General features: G+C 38.0%; 3 protein-coding genes across 3 annotated transcripts; all 3 read right to left on the reverse strand.

The window, feature by feature from the left end:
- Positions 1 to 2,225: 2,225 nt before the first annotated feature.
- On the reverse strand, positions 2,226 to 5,040 carry LOC131336291 (pentatricopeptide repeat-containing protein At3g47530). The gene has a single exon (XM_058372076.1). It carries the CDS (start codon positions 4,923 to 4,925, stop codon positions 3,087 to 3,089), a length of 1,839 nt encoding a protein of 612 aa, XP_058228059.1. The 5' UTR covers positions 4,926 to 5,040; the 3' UTR covers positions 2,226 to 3,086.
- Positions 5,041 to 6,323: 1,283 nt separating this feature from the next.
- On the reverse strand, positions 6,324 to 13,818 carry LOC131298695 (protein RKD2-like). Its single transcript, XM_058324172.1, has 4 exons — positions 13,757 to 13,818; positions 7,973 to 8,115; positions 7,415 to 7,824; positions 6,324 to 6,743 (listed from the first exon to the last, which is right to left on the reverse strand). The coding sequence occupies exons 1-4, from the start codon at positions 13,816 to 13,818 to the stop codon at positions 6,366 to 6,368; spliced, it is 993 nt and encodes a 330-aa protein (XP_058180155.1). The 3' UTR covers positions 6,324 to 6,365.
- Positions 13,819 to 13,830: 12 nt separating this feature from the next.
- On the reverse strand, positions 13,831 to 16,663 carry LOC131336292 (protein EMBRYO DEFECTIVE 514). The gene is made up of 2 exons (XM_058372077.1): positions 16,172 to 16,663; positions 13,831 to 14,295 (listed from the first exon to the last, which is right to left on the reverse strand). Exons 1-2 carry the CDS (start codon positions 16,571 to 16,573, stop codon positions 13,954 to 13,956), a joined length of 744 nt encoding a protein of 247 aa, XP_058228060.1. The 5' UTR covers positions 16,574 to 16,663; the 3' UTR covers positions 13,831 to 13,953.
- Between the last annotated feature and the right edge of the window lie 558 nt (positions 16,664 to 17,221).

Genomic DNA, 17,221 nt, shown 5'->3' on the forward strand with positions numbered 1-17,221 from the left:
TTATTTTTTTAATAACTTGATCGATAGGACGGGTCAATGGGTCGCCCTAGCCTCGTGTTAGAATGTTATCTTTTCCCAATTCAATAAAGTAAAAAAAAATTGGTTATGACTAATTTAATCTCATTTCTTGAGGAGTGAAATTCTCAACCAGCCTTAACCTCCAATAATCCTATATAGGTAATGGTAGCTCTTCATCCGACGAGAAACTTGTGCAATTCTGAAATCACATTGTTGCAAGCAACAAACAAAAAGAGTGTTGCTACAGGGACCGATTGGGGGGACCGAATTCGGACCGACGGCCGCCGGCGGGCCGTCTCCGGCCACCGGACGGCCGATCCGAGCCGTCCAAAAATTTTAAAAAAAAAAACCGAGGGGCCCTGCGCGGGAATCAACGTCATCCGAGGTGTGTAGGGTGCTTGATCGGAGCACCCCTTTTCGTGTGTATATGTATAATATTTATACATATACACACGAAAAGGGGTGCTCCGATCAAGCACCCTACACACCTCGGATGACGTTGATTCCCGCGCAGGGCCCCTCGGTTTTTTTTTTTAAAATTTTTGGACGGCTCGGATCGGCCGTCCGGTGGCCGGAGACGGCCCGCCGGCGGCCGTCGGTCCGAATTCGGTCCCCCCACAATCGGTCCCTGTAGCATTTTTGAAACAAAAATTAAGGATCCGTTTGGTACTTTTGTTTATCGGAGTTTTTTTTTTATTTATTATTATTATTGTTCATTCCTTTTAATAAGCAGTAGTCGATAAGGAAGTGTGGAGACAAACGAGCCCTAAGTAGACCATTGGAGAATAAAAAGTTGTCAAGTAACATGATCAGCTATACGTTATCCATAATCAAAAAGCAAACTTGAAAATCAAATAATGGCACCTTTTTTCCCCTGGTGACGGAGATTCAGACAAAGATTTAGTTGTACCAAATTATTCTTCGCTGAGCTAAAAGTTTCATATCGATATATACTATTATATATATAATGTCGATAATCTAAACCATATCGGTCGGCCTCACTGTTAATAAAAAGAGATGAAGAGGTGAACAACATCCAAAGCTCCACCAAATAAACCTAAGTTCAAGTGTTCGGGTCAGCTTACGCAAACCTCATGGAGACCAATTCAACCGACCTCTAGCGCGGCCAATTAAAGCCGAGACAAAGTCCCATATAGACTCATTCCATAAGAGTTAGCACCTCTAAGGAAAAGCACGCCAGCCTTTATGCAGAGGTTCATGCCAATGCGACCATCGATTTAGAACCTTGACCAGTTTATATAAACATAAGGAAGAGGCTCACCTCTGATTTCTTGCTGTCCAATTGGGATTAGTTTTGATCTCTAGAACAGTGATCAGAATGGCTTATTAACTTTAAAAAAAAAAAAAAATTAGCTTGATTAAAAATCGATCATAACAGGAAAAAATGGTTTAATGGTTTGACGATAGAAACCCTCATACTTTTTTACACCAATGTGATGTTCATGCAGCTCTCGATGGTTAAACAAGCTGATTTTCTCAAGGATTGATTTTCTCTGTGAAATCTGCCTCAAGGATTGATTTTCTCTGTGAAATCTGCAATGTCAAGAGTTATGCATGGTTGCTGCCATCTTACACTCTGCAAAGGAAAACCAATTTCAGGGCCTTGTATATAGGGAGAGGCTCACCTCACAGAAATCTCGTGTGGAACAGAAGGGTAAAAGCTCTTTTGATTCTAATTTCCAGTACGAATACGAACCGTGAAAGCGTGGCCTAACGATCCTTTAGACCTTCAGAATTTGTCCGGTCTAGTTTTGAGCGCATAACGGTATCAAAACTATTGATTTTGTAGATTCACAGAAAAAATCAATCGAACAGGTGGAAGAAGTTGTACTATCCAATCCCATACGAACATCATCTAGGTTGCCACAGGTTATTGGGGTTTCAGTTGCTACAAGCACATACACAGATTTCTTGTCTCTCTTTTACTGTCTCTGCCCTCAGTACCCATAAAGCAGCACTACTTTGGGGAGCAAGCAGTCAAATGCTCCAGATTTTACTTGCTAGGTCGAAAAGGTACACATAGCCTAACAGAATGCGGTGAATTCGAGATGGGGTCAGGTGCAACCGTCCCCTTGCCAAAAAAGATTTGGAACTGGAGAATTTCTATCACCGTCAAAAGTAATTAGCCCGGGAGATGCTGGTTCCAGTTATGTAACTAACAAGTAACAACTATGTGCACAAGTTCATAGTTCAAAATACTACCCCTTCAATGTGTACCAGAATGTCTGGTACAGAATGTGTGATAATCGTTAACAGGCATGTTGGATCTAATCCGCTGTGCTTAAGAGATCAAAGGATTGTAGCTTCTCTGTTTATTTCTCTACTTATTCCTTTTGGCATGTGAACAATATCTCAAACTAATCCCACAACTTAAACACGGTCATCCCATGTTTGCCAACAGTGCCTGGTTGAACAATTTACGACTATTTGTTGGACAAATGAGGCAGATAATAGGATTGAACTTGCATAACTAAAATAAATGAGGGCCTGCAAAACCAGATGGTCCGTTACGAGTTCAAAGATCCAAGAGCCAGGACTTAGGGAGTCAAAAGGACTTTGAGGCTTCTCCTCGAGGGGTCTTCTCCAGAATAGATAAACACTTCGCAATTTGCACTTGATTTCAAAGGTAACCAGGTGTTCCACCGATGATACAGCTCCACTTTTTGAACCTACAAACTCCTAAAAAATCCACTCGCTATTTGTGTCAGCCACATATACTTATTTTCTCATGAAGTGGAGATTGAGACTGTATGTATTGACTTTTGTCTCTGATAATCGTCCATAAGATCCATTGGAGGGAAACGTCTTGCCAAGTTCCTTCAACATGTTTCCTTCCATAGCGTCTTCAGCACCTATATTAGTGGCCTGAGGTACTTTTCCCCCAAAAGCAAGTCATTTCTCAAATCTAAGAAGACTCCATCTATAGAAACAAAAATTCAACTGCCCTGGTTGACAGAAAACGGGGAAGTCTCCAACTGACAAAGAATTGGGTAAGAAGAGTACACCGAATCCTTATTACACGGAATTGTCTTTAAACTTGATTACCCCTACCAATAGTCATTGCAAGAGCATTGACCTTCTCGGAAACAATGAAACCGGTTGCGATCCCTAATGATGATCTCTCGGTTATAAACCCCAGAAAGCATTTTTGCAAAATTGTGGCAATCAACACAGGTTCTGAGATTCTTAGCCACTCTTATAGTTGTACCAGGAGGAGTCGCAAGAATGCCAAAAGCCATGGCCAACTTCTCACTGTGATAAGAGAGTCTATTTGCCTTTTCTTCTGCACCGGAATTATGCAACTCTGAAGTTACCTCAGCAACATAACCAGCAATTTTCAGTTGCTTTCCAATCTCATCCAGCATCTCGTAAATCGCTTTCTTTCTTGGATGTGACAAATCATCGACCACAAACTCATGTACTTCTCCTTTCACTTCCATTGTACTACAGCCCGGTGTGGTTTGGATTCCTTTCTCCTTCATCCATTTCCTTACCTCTATAACCTTCTCCCAATTGCCAACCGAAGAGTAAATATTCAACAATAGAACATAATCCCCTGCTTCTTGAGCTTTGAGCTCAATCAAATGCTCAACAACACGTTCTCCAAGTGCAACATGACCATGAATCCTACAAGCTCCTAGCAAAGTCCTCCACATTGTAGGATCTGGACTAAAACTCATCGAAAGTATAAGCTGATATGCCTGATCAAGCAAACCAACACGACCCAAGAGGTCAACCATGCATCCATAATGGTGAATATTAGGCATTATACCAAACTCTTTACTCATATGATCGAAAAACGTCCATCCTTCATCGACTAGCCCAGAATGGCTGCAAGCTGAAAGAACCCCAGTAAAAGTCTGCTCATCGGGGACAACACCCATCCTCAGCATCTCCCTAAAAGCATCAATAGCTTCTCTCCCATGTCCATGACTCGCTAAACCCGATATCATTGCGGTCCAAGAAACCACGTCTCTATTAGGCATGCCTTTAAACAGCTGATACGCCTTACCCACACATCCACACCGCGAATACATGGCTATAAGTGCATTGCACAAGTTTCTAAGATGTCCATACCCATGTTCTTGAATATAACGACGAACGCGCTCGCCAAATTCCAATGCACCCAAGTTGGTACAAGCTTGAAGTACAAGCAAGCAAGTAACATCATCGGGTTGACAGCCCGAATGCCCGCTCTCCATCATATCAAACACAACCAGAGCATCGCCGGTTCGACCATTACGAATGTAACAAGAAATCAAAACGTTCCACGCAACAGTATCTCTGTGAGACATTTCATCAAACACCTTACAAGCATCATCAAACCTCTTGACACTCGAATAAAAGTCCATAACCGTAGTCAACAAACGGCTATCCGATCGGTGCCCATCTCTCAAAACCCTAGCGTGAACTTGCAAACCCTCCAAAACCGAGGATCCTTTAACACAACACTTTGTAACGAAGGAAAAAGATAATGGGTCAGGGGTTATACCTTTACGCCGCATTTCGCGGTACAGATTGAAGCCTTCCTCTGAGAAAGTTTCGTTAAGTGAATAAGCTCTGATCATGGCATTGTAATGAGAGATATTGGGTTTGGGAATTTGGGAGAAAAATACGCGGGAGTAGGAAAGGTTTTGGAGAGAGACACGGAAGAGGAATTGGAGAGAGAGGGAGGGGTCTCGGAGGAGAGATGTACGGAGGAGGTGGGCGTGGATTTGGACCAAATGGGTGTTTTTCGAGCATGATTTTAGAAGTGAAGTCAATGGGTTTTCAGTGTGGAAGAGGGAGGGAGAAGATGAGGCGAAGAGCGGAGAGATGTGGAGGAAAGAATTGATGTTGGAGAAAGGTGAGGGGTTGAAGGGAATAATGAGGGAAATTGCTCTCATTGACGCACTTTGGTAAATTGTTTGTGGATATGGAGGTTGTGACAGTCAGTCGAATGTGTTCATACGAGGAATGAGTTTTGGTGAAGAAGATACTCCAATGCCCTGAGGCAAGGTTCATCATTTTTTAATTTTTCGTCAATTTTTTGTTTTTATTAAAAAAAAATTGCATTTATTAATTTCTCGTCAATCTTTTAGGTATTATTGCTTTGTCATAATGATAGGAATTTAAAAAGTAAAAAATTTCGATCAAAATTTAATTTTTTTGAATAAAAACAAAAAATAAGCCAATAAGTTAATTTTTTCGTTTTTATTCAAAAAAAATTGGATTTCGATCAAAATTTTTTACTTTTTAGATTCCTCTTGTCATGAGGATGCAATAATCTCCAAAAAATTGATGATAAGTTAAGTGATACGAAAAAAAATTGAATAAGAACAAAAAATAAGCCGCTGTGGCTTATTTGTCCGAATGGGCCAACTCGAGGTGGAAAAGGAGGTTCTGGCTAAAAACGAGCCTTCGCCCTCTGAGTTCAAAAAAAATGCTTTAAAAAATTTAGTATTTTTTTTTAATATAAGTTTTTTTTAGTATTGTTCTCTGTACAAGGTTAAAATATAAAAGTTTAACTAAATTTTGATACAAAATATTACACCTAAGAATACAAAATAAACCTATCCCAAATAAATTTGACTATTTGAGAACCTATAACTTAAAGCAATACAAAAATAAAAAAATAAAAAAAGGTAACAGGTAGAGTACTATTCTTTTTTTCATGTGAGTAACAAATATCTTTTTTTTCCCTTATGTGTACATATATACATCTAAATCTTTGATTCGATCATATAACGTAAGCATGAGCGGCTCTACAAGTGTTTGAGGGGGTTCAAGTAAACCCATTGGGTTAAAAGTTACACTAAATTAAAGTTTTGTATTTCTTACTATATTTTTCTTTATTATTGTTGCACTGGATCATTCGTGTATATATAACCAATGTAAGTGAAAATCAACTTAAATTTGTGATTAAATAGATAGTATATGACAAAAAAAAAACAAAAACTAATCAGCCTTAATTTATTTTGAATCAAATAAAAATCTATATCGAAGATAGAGTTTGCATTGCAAAAAAATTCTGCACGATTTTGTCACCGATGAACTGAAATCACGGAGCCGCCATGAACCTCACATGAGTGTGGAAGTGTTGGCTCTACACTCGTGTGGAAACAAAATACTACTATCATATTTATACCTTCGAAGCAATTCATGGTGAATATATTTATACTTAGCTAGACATTTAGTTATACCCAACTAGTCTTAGAGGTCCTCATAAAAGGCTCCAAATATAGCCGAGCAAAAAAAGTAAAAGGCTAGCTCCAAATGTAAAACCCATTATATCTCAACGCAATCTAGCTAGGGCACTGATTTCTAACTTTCTACAACCCTAAACCTCAGAAAATTACATCAGAAGAAGAATAATAGTCAATGTAAAGGGTCTTCATCTCTTCTTCTTCCTCCTCCTCACCATGCCTAGTTCCAAAATCAGCTGCAACAGCAGCAGCTGCATCCATACTTAGGGGATTATTGCTGCTAGCAGTGCTAGAAGAATAATTATAAGTAGTACTGGACGCCATTACATTCGTATTCGATCCGGCCATGAGCTTCCTTTTCTTGTAGTTAGCCTTGAAACAAGCTTGCCTCAGCCTCTTTGTCTTGTCCTCAAGTTGTGCATCGGGTGCCTCCTCCATCAACTTCTTCTCTTTCTCTAGTATCTCTATTGCCACCCTTAAACTTCCCTCTCCCTCTTCTCCGTCCTTCTTACCCATTTCCTGTAGATTATACATGCAAACAATGCTAACAAGATCGAACACATGCGGGAAAAACCATTGCGCTTTGTAGGTGCAAGTGCGGAGCCAGGTTTTGGTTTGTGGGGCCAAAAATTATACCTCCATATAGCAAGTTATTTTTCTATTCGTTACAATTTTTGATATTTTTGGTTAAACTTGCGTTTTTGCAAGTAGGGGCGGACTAAGGGGGTGCAAGCGGGGATCTGGGTCCCTGCACACCTTCCAATTGTCCCACTAATTATACTATATTTTTAGGTGAATTTGAAAAAATTTTATAAGATCGGCCCCTGCAAGTCTCTCGAGTAAACAAAAAGTTGATAAAGTTTCTATAAATGTGTAAAAAAGCCCCTAAAATTTCAAGTTATTGACAATTTTTCGTTGGTTGTTATAAAACTAGATGCAGTAACGTATATGTACAGATTCTCGTCTTCTTCTCAAATTTAGTAAGTAGCAATTAATATTTATATTATAGACTATATTTTTTTGACATTAGTGTAAAAATACATGTGATTGGGGCCTCCGCTAGCTAGGTATAAATTATACGTCCGCCACTGTTTGCAAGCACAAAGTGATGTATTACGACTTCTTATTGAAATACTCCACTAATCACAAACACCGAGAGAGAGAGAGAGAGAGAGAGAGATGGGGGGTACCTGGACATTGTTGATTAGGGTTTGGAGGCTCATGAGCTTCCTATGAGGCCACCTCCGAATACCCAATTCCCTACAACGTTTCTTCAAGAGGGTAAGCCCAACGTTGAGTTCCTTAGCTGCTTGTGTTATTGGCATGTAGAAATACTCCGATATTGTCTTTCTTGACAATGCCTTTGAACCCCCCACGTTGCTACTACTACTTTTATTATTATTACTATTACTATTACTACTAACATTCTTCTTCTTATCATCTTTCACAACAATATCATCGTTATGATCATGATCACACAACAGTAACGGTTGTTGGTTCTCAGCCTCCAGCCCAGCTGCACTACTACTCATTTCATGATGATCATTCCACACCCCAAACCCATTTCCATAACCATACAACAAAACGTCTTCTGCAACCGCTGTGAAATTAAATCAATGTGCCCGATCGATTGCAACCGGTTAATTAAACAGAAAAAGAAAATACTAAGATACTAGTAGTGGAGTACAACAGATCAGTGAAATTTCTAATATATTTATGCAGCGTTTTAATTATACAGTAGTGCTCACCTTGAATTGCAGTAGGACTTGGCACATTATCCAATGAGGAATAGAGAGGGTCAATTGGGAAGTTCCCCATCAAAGGCAAAGCGTCAAACGCAGTCTCTTGTGTTGGAACATCATAATGCCACTCGAATGAAGAAAACCAACTTCTAAAATTATTAAAACAACAAAGTGACATTTCCAATCCAAAAAATCAAACAAGAAAGTAATTAAGTAAATATTCAAAATAGTTTTTCTGGTACGGTTCTCCAATAATATGTACAAATTAAAACGAGAATGGCAAAAAAGACATGGGATTATATATATATGTAAACACTAACCTTGTGCATATTACCTTGTGGATCTGAGTTGGCTTGGAAAGGTGAAAACAAGAAAGTAAAATTAAAAAAATGTCCTGGGCCCCTTTTGGCCTATTTTTTTTCTTCTTATTTTACTTCTTTTGAATCTTTTCTGAACTTTGGCGAATTTTGCGTTTACTTTTTTGGTTTATTATGCAACTTGAATTTAAAATAGCACTTTGTCCCATTTTTTTCAATTCCTTTCAACGAGATGAATCTTTTTTTCTTTTTGTGAAAAACATTATAGGAATCCTAAAAATCGAAGAAAATAACTAACAATAAGTATGAGTTGGTCGTCCAATTTCCACCGTGTTTAGTGTTTCTCCAAATAGACTAAACGTAAATAAAAGACAATGGTTTATTTATTTTTTTTACAAGAGGCAATATACTAAAAGAAAATGGTGGAAGACTGTGGAATCAATCATACATAAACTAAACACAAATTGCACAGTATATATATTACCCATAGTCGAGTGGAGGGATTTGGGTGGTGGGAAAGGTGAAAGCTCCTTCTTCTTCCTTGTTTGACATAACTTCATATCCCTATATTCTCTAACATTCCTTAGGAGAGAGAGAGAGAGAGAGAGAGATCAGTGTTTGGTTTTCTGATTTCCAGTACTAATGGATGCGTAGCCAATCACAAACAGAGAGAGAGAGAGTTTCAGGATATGCATGGGGGAGAGAAGAGAAGACGATTGGGCAATTTATATGGGAGAGAGAGATAGCTATATATGTATGTGTATATGATCGAGCATGTAATTAGGGGTAATAATTAGTAGTAATTAGTAGGGTAGTAGATCGTGCGCCGTCTCGTGGATGAAAACGGCCAACTCATGCACCCTTCAATTTTCATTGAATACTGTGTTTGTTTGTTTTTAAACACAGAGAGGATCAGGTGAATCTACTTCTGAAGTCCTAACTAGGAGTACTATTGTCTTGCAATTCATTTTTTTTGCTCGGCTATTGTCTTGCAATTCATGAATTGTCGTTTTACTGATTTATTGTATTTTGCGGTCCACATGCATCGAATGACTTCGTAAGCATTTGATCTGGTTTTGTATATAGATATCTGCATACGTAGCATTACTCTAATATTAGTTTTAGGTTGTTTTGATGCGAATCTACTCAAGAATCAGCAATGAGGCCGCACCCATCAGACACATACGTGAATTAGGAGGATGGAATAACTAGATCTGTACCTAATTGAAACTCATTCTCGTCGCAGGCTAAAGGATCACCCCCGAATCCGCTGCCAATGCCGCCATAGTTGCCGTTGGAGAGCTTAAATATCATTGGGAATTTTTGTTCCTTAGATATTAGCGCAGTTAAATTTTTATTTTTATTTTTTTGAAGAGAGCGCAGTTAAATTTATGATCAAGTCCATATATATCGATCTAAACCAACTGTTAGATTGAATATTGTTTTGCTAGCTGTCAATTTTTTTTTTTCATTCTCCTTTTTCAGTGCCAATAGACAGGATATTAATTAATGCAATCAGAAAACTCCTAATAGTAGTACTATTAAATTTACAGCAACAAAAAAACGCGAAAAACTAGTACTCCTATGGTATGGCTAGCTAGCTAGCGAATAACAATTTGAGTCATTATTGGTGGTTAGCTTAATTAATATAATTTGATACTACTTAATTAATTAGAAGAGAAGAAAGAGATCATTTGAATCATTTTACTAGTAATTAGTACTGTACTCATGCATGCTTTTCTAGAAAATGATTGAATATCAAATAGTACTAGTTAGGTACAATTTTCTATTTTTGTCTACTACTACAAATTTTGCATGTGTGCCACTTGTACATTGTAGCTTTCTGTTTATACTGCCCAAAAGTGCTTCATCGATCGTTACACAAATTTGCGATCATTAATTATGCTGGTTAATTAGCTAACTCACATCCTCCTATATATAGATAGAGCTAGCTAAGCTAGGCTAATCATGATTGTAAACTTTTCTACTAGCGGATGTAGTTCTTGTATTTTCCAAGTATCATCGATATTATACACGGTAACCAACGAGCTAGCCCTGCTATGGCTACACCATTTGGTGTACATCATTTCCTATGAAACCCACTTAGAGGTTCTATACCAATGATCGGATCCGTTTAATTTTTTAAAAATATTTTTTAAGCATTTTTGTAAATGAAAAATCAGCTCCATTAAATTTTGGTAATTAAGCTCGATCGATTCTACTCCACCTTTTATGTCAGTAAATTGGGCGTAAAATTAATCAAGTATTTACGGATACCTGACGGAGCTTATTTTTTATAGGGATGCTTGAAAACATGTTTTGGAAAATGGAACTGCTCCGATCATTTGTAAAATCCCTAAATGGGCGGTGTCGCTAAATGGTGTACCCATAGTTTTATTGGTAACGTAATCCTTGTTCAACTAATTTGATGAGTGAGCTTCATGGAAAATATTCAAAATACCCCCCCAAACTTTACGCTCAATTTTAATTAGACTCCCAAACTTTTAAAAAAATCAATTTTACTCCCAACATTATCTTATGTTAATCAAAACGCCCACTTCCGTCTGAATGACTAACGGATTCTGTTAAAGGCTCCATTAAATAGCGTCCCGATCTAATTTCGATGATCCGAGCTGCTCAATGTGTTCAGAACGTGATTTTAAGGGTGCCCGGGAGAAATCAACAAAAAAAATGACCGGGAAAAGCTTCATCCGAACAGTTTTTTATTGAATAGTTCAATAAAAAACTACTCAAATCAAGCTATTCCTGGTATTTTTTTGCTAATTTCTCGTTGGTATCCTTAAAATCACGTTCTGAACACATTGAACGGTTCAGATTATCGAAATTCGATCGGGAAAGGGGACCGGAGGTGCGGACCGATCTAGATTTTGTTCAAGTTAGGGCGCCCAGATTTTGCTTTGGTCTGCACCTCCCCTTTCCTGATCGAATTTCGATGATCCGATCCGCTCAATGTGTTCAAAATGTGATTTTAAGGGTACCCTAAAGAAATCAGCCAAAAAAATGACCGGAAATGACTTGATTTGAGCAATTTTTTATTGAATTGTTCAATAAAAACTTGTTCGGATGAAGCCCTTCCCAATCATTTTTTGCAAGCACTCTTAAAATCACATTCTAAACACACTGAGCGGCTCGGATCATTGAAATTCGATCCGGACACTATTTAACGGAGCCTTTAACGGAATCCGTTAGTCATTCGGACGGAAGAGAACGTTTTGATTAACGGAAAATAACGTTAGGAGTAAAATTGATTTTTTTAAAAGTTTGGGAATTGAAATTGAACATAAAGTTTGGGAGGTATTTTAAATTTTTCCCGAGCTTTTATACTAAACGTTGCATATCATGATGATGAGATTTCAGAAAGTCCTAAGAGATACACCGCCAAGAACACGATTGGTCTCCATTGACATGGTAGCTAGGCATGAACACGATGTCAACCCCAAGGGGTTGGTCAAGTGATACTCTGTTCTACCAAAAAAAGAGGGAGAAGGATGTCAATGAGAAAAAAAGCTTGGATGCACTGACGGAATAGGACAACGAAATACTCTATCATGATCTGTTCCATATACCTTGCTGCCATGTACGAGAAATTTAACTTTTGATGAAGAAATGCAACTGAACTAATACATGTCTTCTAAAAACGTTTGATTTGTTTTCCAATGTTACCTGTTATTCTCTTCATCATATACAGTACTGTATTACTTTTCAAAAAGGACATGTATTTTGGGTTCACTAAAATAAATTACTGGACAATCAATATGAGACGCGCGGAAGAGTTAAGATGCATAATTGTGGCCATGTTTCCACTAACAATTCTAGGCAACAAGTTACGATATTTTAGCATGTTATTTACACTAAGTAACAAGTTTTGCATCTCATCGTATAACTTATTGGTTAGTGAAAACAACTTGACATTTTTTAACAACAAATGATCCTTAAGTTATTGCCTACCGGAAATTATCTCGTATTACCTTTCTTAGTTGCATTCTATATGTCCAAGTCCAACATTTGTACCAATCATTTTCGTAGGTGGAGGAAATGGAGTAAATTATAACATTGCATTCATTTGTTCATTCATTCATTCCTTCAGTATTTAGAGCTTAGTTAATCTTGAAAGGGGTTACAATGAAAACATGCTGCAGATTGATTGTCACTAAATAGCTTAGTGTTAACGTCGCCAAAATTTATTTCTCCCCGCCCCAATATTGCAAATGAGTGGTGATAATATTTCATTACTACTCCCTCTGTCCCTTTTTTAGAGTCCAGTATTCTATTTTGGGTTATCCCTTAATAAGTGTCCATTTTGTAAAATTAGTCGGTAAAAGTTGGTGAATTTTCCATTTTGCCCGTAAAAGTATATGCCATTTTAAAAAGTTAGTGAGTAAAAATGTAATTATGATATTTTCATAGAGGGTAAAGAGAGAAAGTGGAGGTAAAAGTTGATGTTAAAGATGTAATAATGATGTCTTTTTAATAAATTGAAATTACGAAGCAAGACATTTAAAAAGGGACGGAGAGAGTAGTTCTTATCTCGATAATAAATAGAGAGGAGGTTACAATCCTAGTTTCAAGTTTAAAGTAGATCTATAGGTGCGTACAGATTACCCATCCCACCCAAGAGGTTGGTCAAGTCTAGTGGTTAAGGCCTAAGAGTTAGGGGTTTGCTCTCTTCAAAATCTCTCATGTACCATTAACTCTTTCGGAATCAGTTCATACAAAACTTTGTTTTTCACTATAGTTGGGACCCCACAAGTGGACGGCAAGATTGGTCCCCAAAATTAGTCGAGGTATGTGTAAACTGACCCGGACACCTGAGTTGTCAAAAAAAGATTACTAGTAGTATATGATTATTGACATGAAGTTGAGTCATAAATCGCAACCAACTTAAGAAAAGGAGAACTGAGCTCAATAGGTTTGGGTTAGGAAGTCATTCTCCTGTTCATAATTCTTGCTCTTATTTAGCTCTTCCAGTAGGAGTAGTCCTTTATTTCCCCCAAGAAATTGTTTACCACGGGTGTCACAATCCCGTCTGTTTTGCTCTTATTTATAGCTCTTCAACGTTGATTATTTCCGTCATTACCTGGAGGGAGGGAGGGAGGGAAGCATGTTTGATATCGTTATATATTCAAAATACTCCAAAAATTCTGTATTTGGCAGACTAACTGCAGTATTTTTTATTTCATCAGTTTGGTTTTCCGAATCCCAGAAAACAATCCAAGATAGGACCCAATTTTGAGTCGTCTATCCTGAAACGCAATACAAGAGTCTCCCCAAGCGATTGTTAAGTGTTGTTAGAGCACCGCCACGGGGCGTTCCAAAGCCCTTCCTCACCACACATTAATATAATTTGTAATGCCACCATGTCGATGTGTGAAGGAGAAGCTCCCTTAAGCACCACATGCCAATGCTCCAAGAGCACTTAATAATTTTTTTGAGTCCTCCCAGAACCAGAAACCTGTTGTAAGCAATGACAAAGCCACATTCATTCCTTCCAATAACTTCAAAAACACAAGCCATTAATAGTCAAAATTGGATAAAGAAGAAGTTTGGATAGATAAAGTAGAACAATTACACAAGGTATTGTTCATTCTTCCAGACATCAGATAAAACTCAAAAATCCAAGTCCATCGCAGCTAGAACAGGGACAACACCTCAGTTTCTTGACCTGCCCCCCCTTCCACGGCCTCCTCGGCCACGGCCATGCCCACCTCCTCTTCCTCCACCACCCCTTCCTCCGTGGCCTCTACCGCCACCTCCCAATGCCTTGTTGACATCAGATTTAATTTGCATGTTTTCTGGCAAGGGAAGAATGTGATCCACGCACTTCCTGAAGCTGAAATCATCAACAGTTTCATCATTCCTTACGAGGAAGAAGCAGCGGCTTTTCCACTGTGGATGGTAACGGACTTGGAAAGCAAAGATCCCTTCGCCAATCTTTTTCTCCGGCTCCAGATGACCCTTTTTGAGCAATTCTAGCAACACTGTGTGCTCATACTGCAAGCACCAAATGTGGAAAACAAAGTTCAAGTAGAAAGTTGAGCATCCTGAACCGCCAAATTGTGCCCAAAAAAAAAAATAGAACTAACCGTGCAATTAAGCTTCGCTAAGTATTTAAATATGAGAATCCAATAAATTAGAGAAAAAATCTAATACAGGATTGCAAAAGTCACAAAAGCCACCAAGCCAGCAACCAAGGATAGATTCCTCTGATCCGCAAACATCCACATAAATACATAATCTTGCAAGCAATACAACTTACAGAAGTAGAGCTTACTGCACTGATTTGCATCGTCAATTTCCTGGTTACCAAAGACTATCTCAAATTCTAAAGCTTCCAAAGGAATGGACAGAGTAAGATTATCATACTTAAAATCAAGAACTCTGATAAAGCGATCAAAGAGAAGATCACAGAAGTTAGTTTCCCATAAGGCGACTATTTACAAAATCCAAACGCGTAAACTCCAATTTGATTTTAGAAAACATGATAGTGTTCAATTATATCACTCCAATCTTGTGATCCCCCAACCTAAATGGTATGTAAGAAAAGTCCAACAACCACAAACTTGGACAAGAATCCAATAAGCTGTCAAGGCTACACAATTTCTATCAGAAAATTGCAGGATAAAACGCGAAAGATTTTCAATTTCATTTCGTATAAGATGTCAATGACAATCAAATTGAAGAAAATATCAACGTCTAGCAATTGTAATTTATATCTCCATAATGATGCACCAAGAACGTTGCCTTCACCAAGATGTGCATTATATGCAGCACTAGTCTGTACAACCATTGTTTTTTTTTTCCCAAACATATATGCAGTCTCCAAGCCAAATTGGCACATACTTCCTATTTACAAATGCAAGCGTATAACGAATAAATCATATTAAACATGTGTGAATTGGCAGAATGAGTTCATAGGAAAATATTCCAAATCAAACAAATTGTAAACACAATCCAAAGAATCAATATCAGATTACTGACAATGGTGGGACCCTGGTTGATAAAGAGTATGAGCCAGCACTGAAATTGCTTGCAAGGATTTAAGTTTGAATCACGTCTCAATATTCTGTTACAAAGTATAGGAGGGCATCTCAAGGCTCTAACCCTTACTTAAAACTTGACTCAAACATAAATTGGAGTAAAGCTTCCTTTCTAATCTCTGTTGACTCATTTGTGCAAAATCATATTCAAATAAGTCTAAAAGCGCATGAGGCACCACTGAAATTGCTCGCAAATTATTAATATTTGAAATCACATTCCAATATTCTGCGTATCAAGTACATTAGGTCATCTCCATCCCTTACGTAAACCTTGACTCAAACTTAAATTGGAGTAAAAATTCAGTTCAAATCTCTCCCAACGCATTAACCCAATCTCACACCCAAATGAAATTTTACACAATTTCTTCACCAACCAAGGGAGACTCCTTTCTTTACCCAAACTTGTCCACTCTACTTTGTGACTTTCAAATTTTACATACTCCCATTAATAAAGCTCTCCTTCATTCATTCTTAAATCTTGGTTTTCCCATTATAATCAACCCAGAGATAATCTAATTACCTTCACGACCAAACATAAGCAATCATAATCAAGGGCGGAGGGCCTAATCCCTGTTCCACTAAGATTCTTATATTTTAAGTACTTATATCCTGCTTTGCTTTACGAGACATGTCATCCTCTCACAATATATCACCTTTGATAAGGCTTACCACATTTTGCATTCAATGTTTACCATATTTAGCATTCAATTGTTCTAATTTTTTACTCCGCGTAATGATCATAATCAAACGCAAAAAAAAAAAAAAAAAACATGATCAAGGGGACACATGCTATATAAGATTTAGTACAAAAAACCATTTCCATATATCACCTTGTTGACATTGAGATTGGGGGGCCAGTAATGAAGCAGCTTGAAAAAGTAACCAAACATGTCCACACCCGACCCGAAACTCTTCGGCCCAAGCCCAACAACCCTACCCTCCTCCTCCTCCTCCTGCTTCTCCTTCTCCTTCTCCTCTCCCATTTCCTCCATCCGCTCTTCTTCCGCCGACTTATCATCATCGACCTTCGGTTTCTTTCCGCCGCCGGTCTCCTCCTCGCCGCCGTCATCTCTCTCGCGCTTCGGGTTCTCCTCGCCGCCGCTGGCGGGGGTTTGCTCGGCTACGGCGGCGGTGGTTGGAGGTTCGAGGTCCATGTCTTGGGTGGGAGGGGTTTGGAGGTCTGTCGTTGTGAGGGTTTCGGGGGTTTCGGTTGGCGCGGCTTCTTCTGCCATGGCTGTGAGAGAAAAAAAGGAAACAAAACCCTATCTAGTCATGGTCATGGCTTTAAACCTCTTTCCAAGTTCCTATGACCCGGATCCGAATTAATTTTGGTTCTTTTATATTTTTAATACAGAGTATTTTTTTTTCAGTCACTATTTACTATATGTATCTTTTCGCGTTTGTTAATTTTGTATCAATTTTTTAGAAATTACTGATTCGTCTCAATAAGGAAATTTAAAATAAAAATCATGATCAAAACTAAAAATAACTGAAGACAAAAACAATTCAAAAATCTATCGGTTTTGAATTATTTTGATCTTTTGTTCAAAAAAATGTTCAATTTTATTCATATCTTTTTACATTTTATATTTCTTTCATTAGGGTAAACTAGTAATTTGTAAAGAAAAATAAAAAACTAATGAATACGGAAAAAAATAAATATAGAGAAAATAATAATCCACACGGATTATTAAGCCAAAATAATCACCCTCCATAACATTTTTTAAATCATATGTTTGGAGTTGGACCAACTTACGCACATCTCGACTAATTTTCAAGAACAAATCCACCAGTTCACTAGTGAGGCCGAAACAAAGTTCCATATGGACTGGTCCTATAAAAATTGATAACACGTGAGAGATTTCAAACCTAAGAGCTTA

Source organism: Rhododendron vialii, chromosome 8a (genome assembly GCF_030253575.1).
Source record: "Rhododendron vialii isolate Sample 1 chromosome 8a, ASM3025357v1".
Classification (NCBI taxonomy): Eukaryota; Viridiplantae; Streptophyta; class Magnoliopsida; order Ericales; family Ericaceae; genus Rhododendron; species Rhododendron vialii.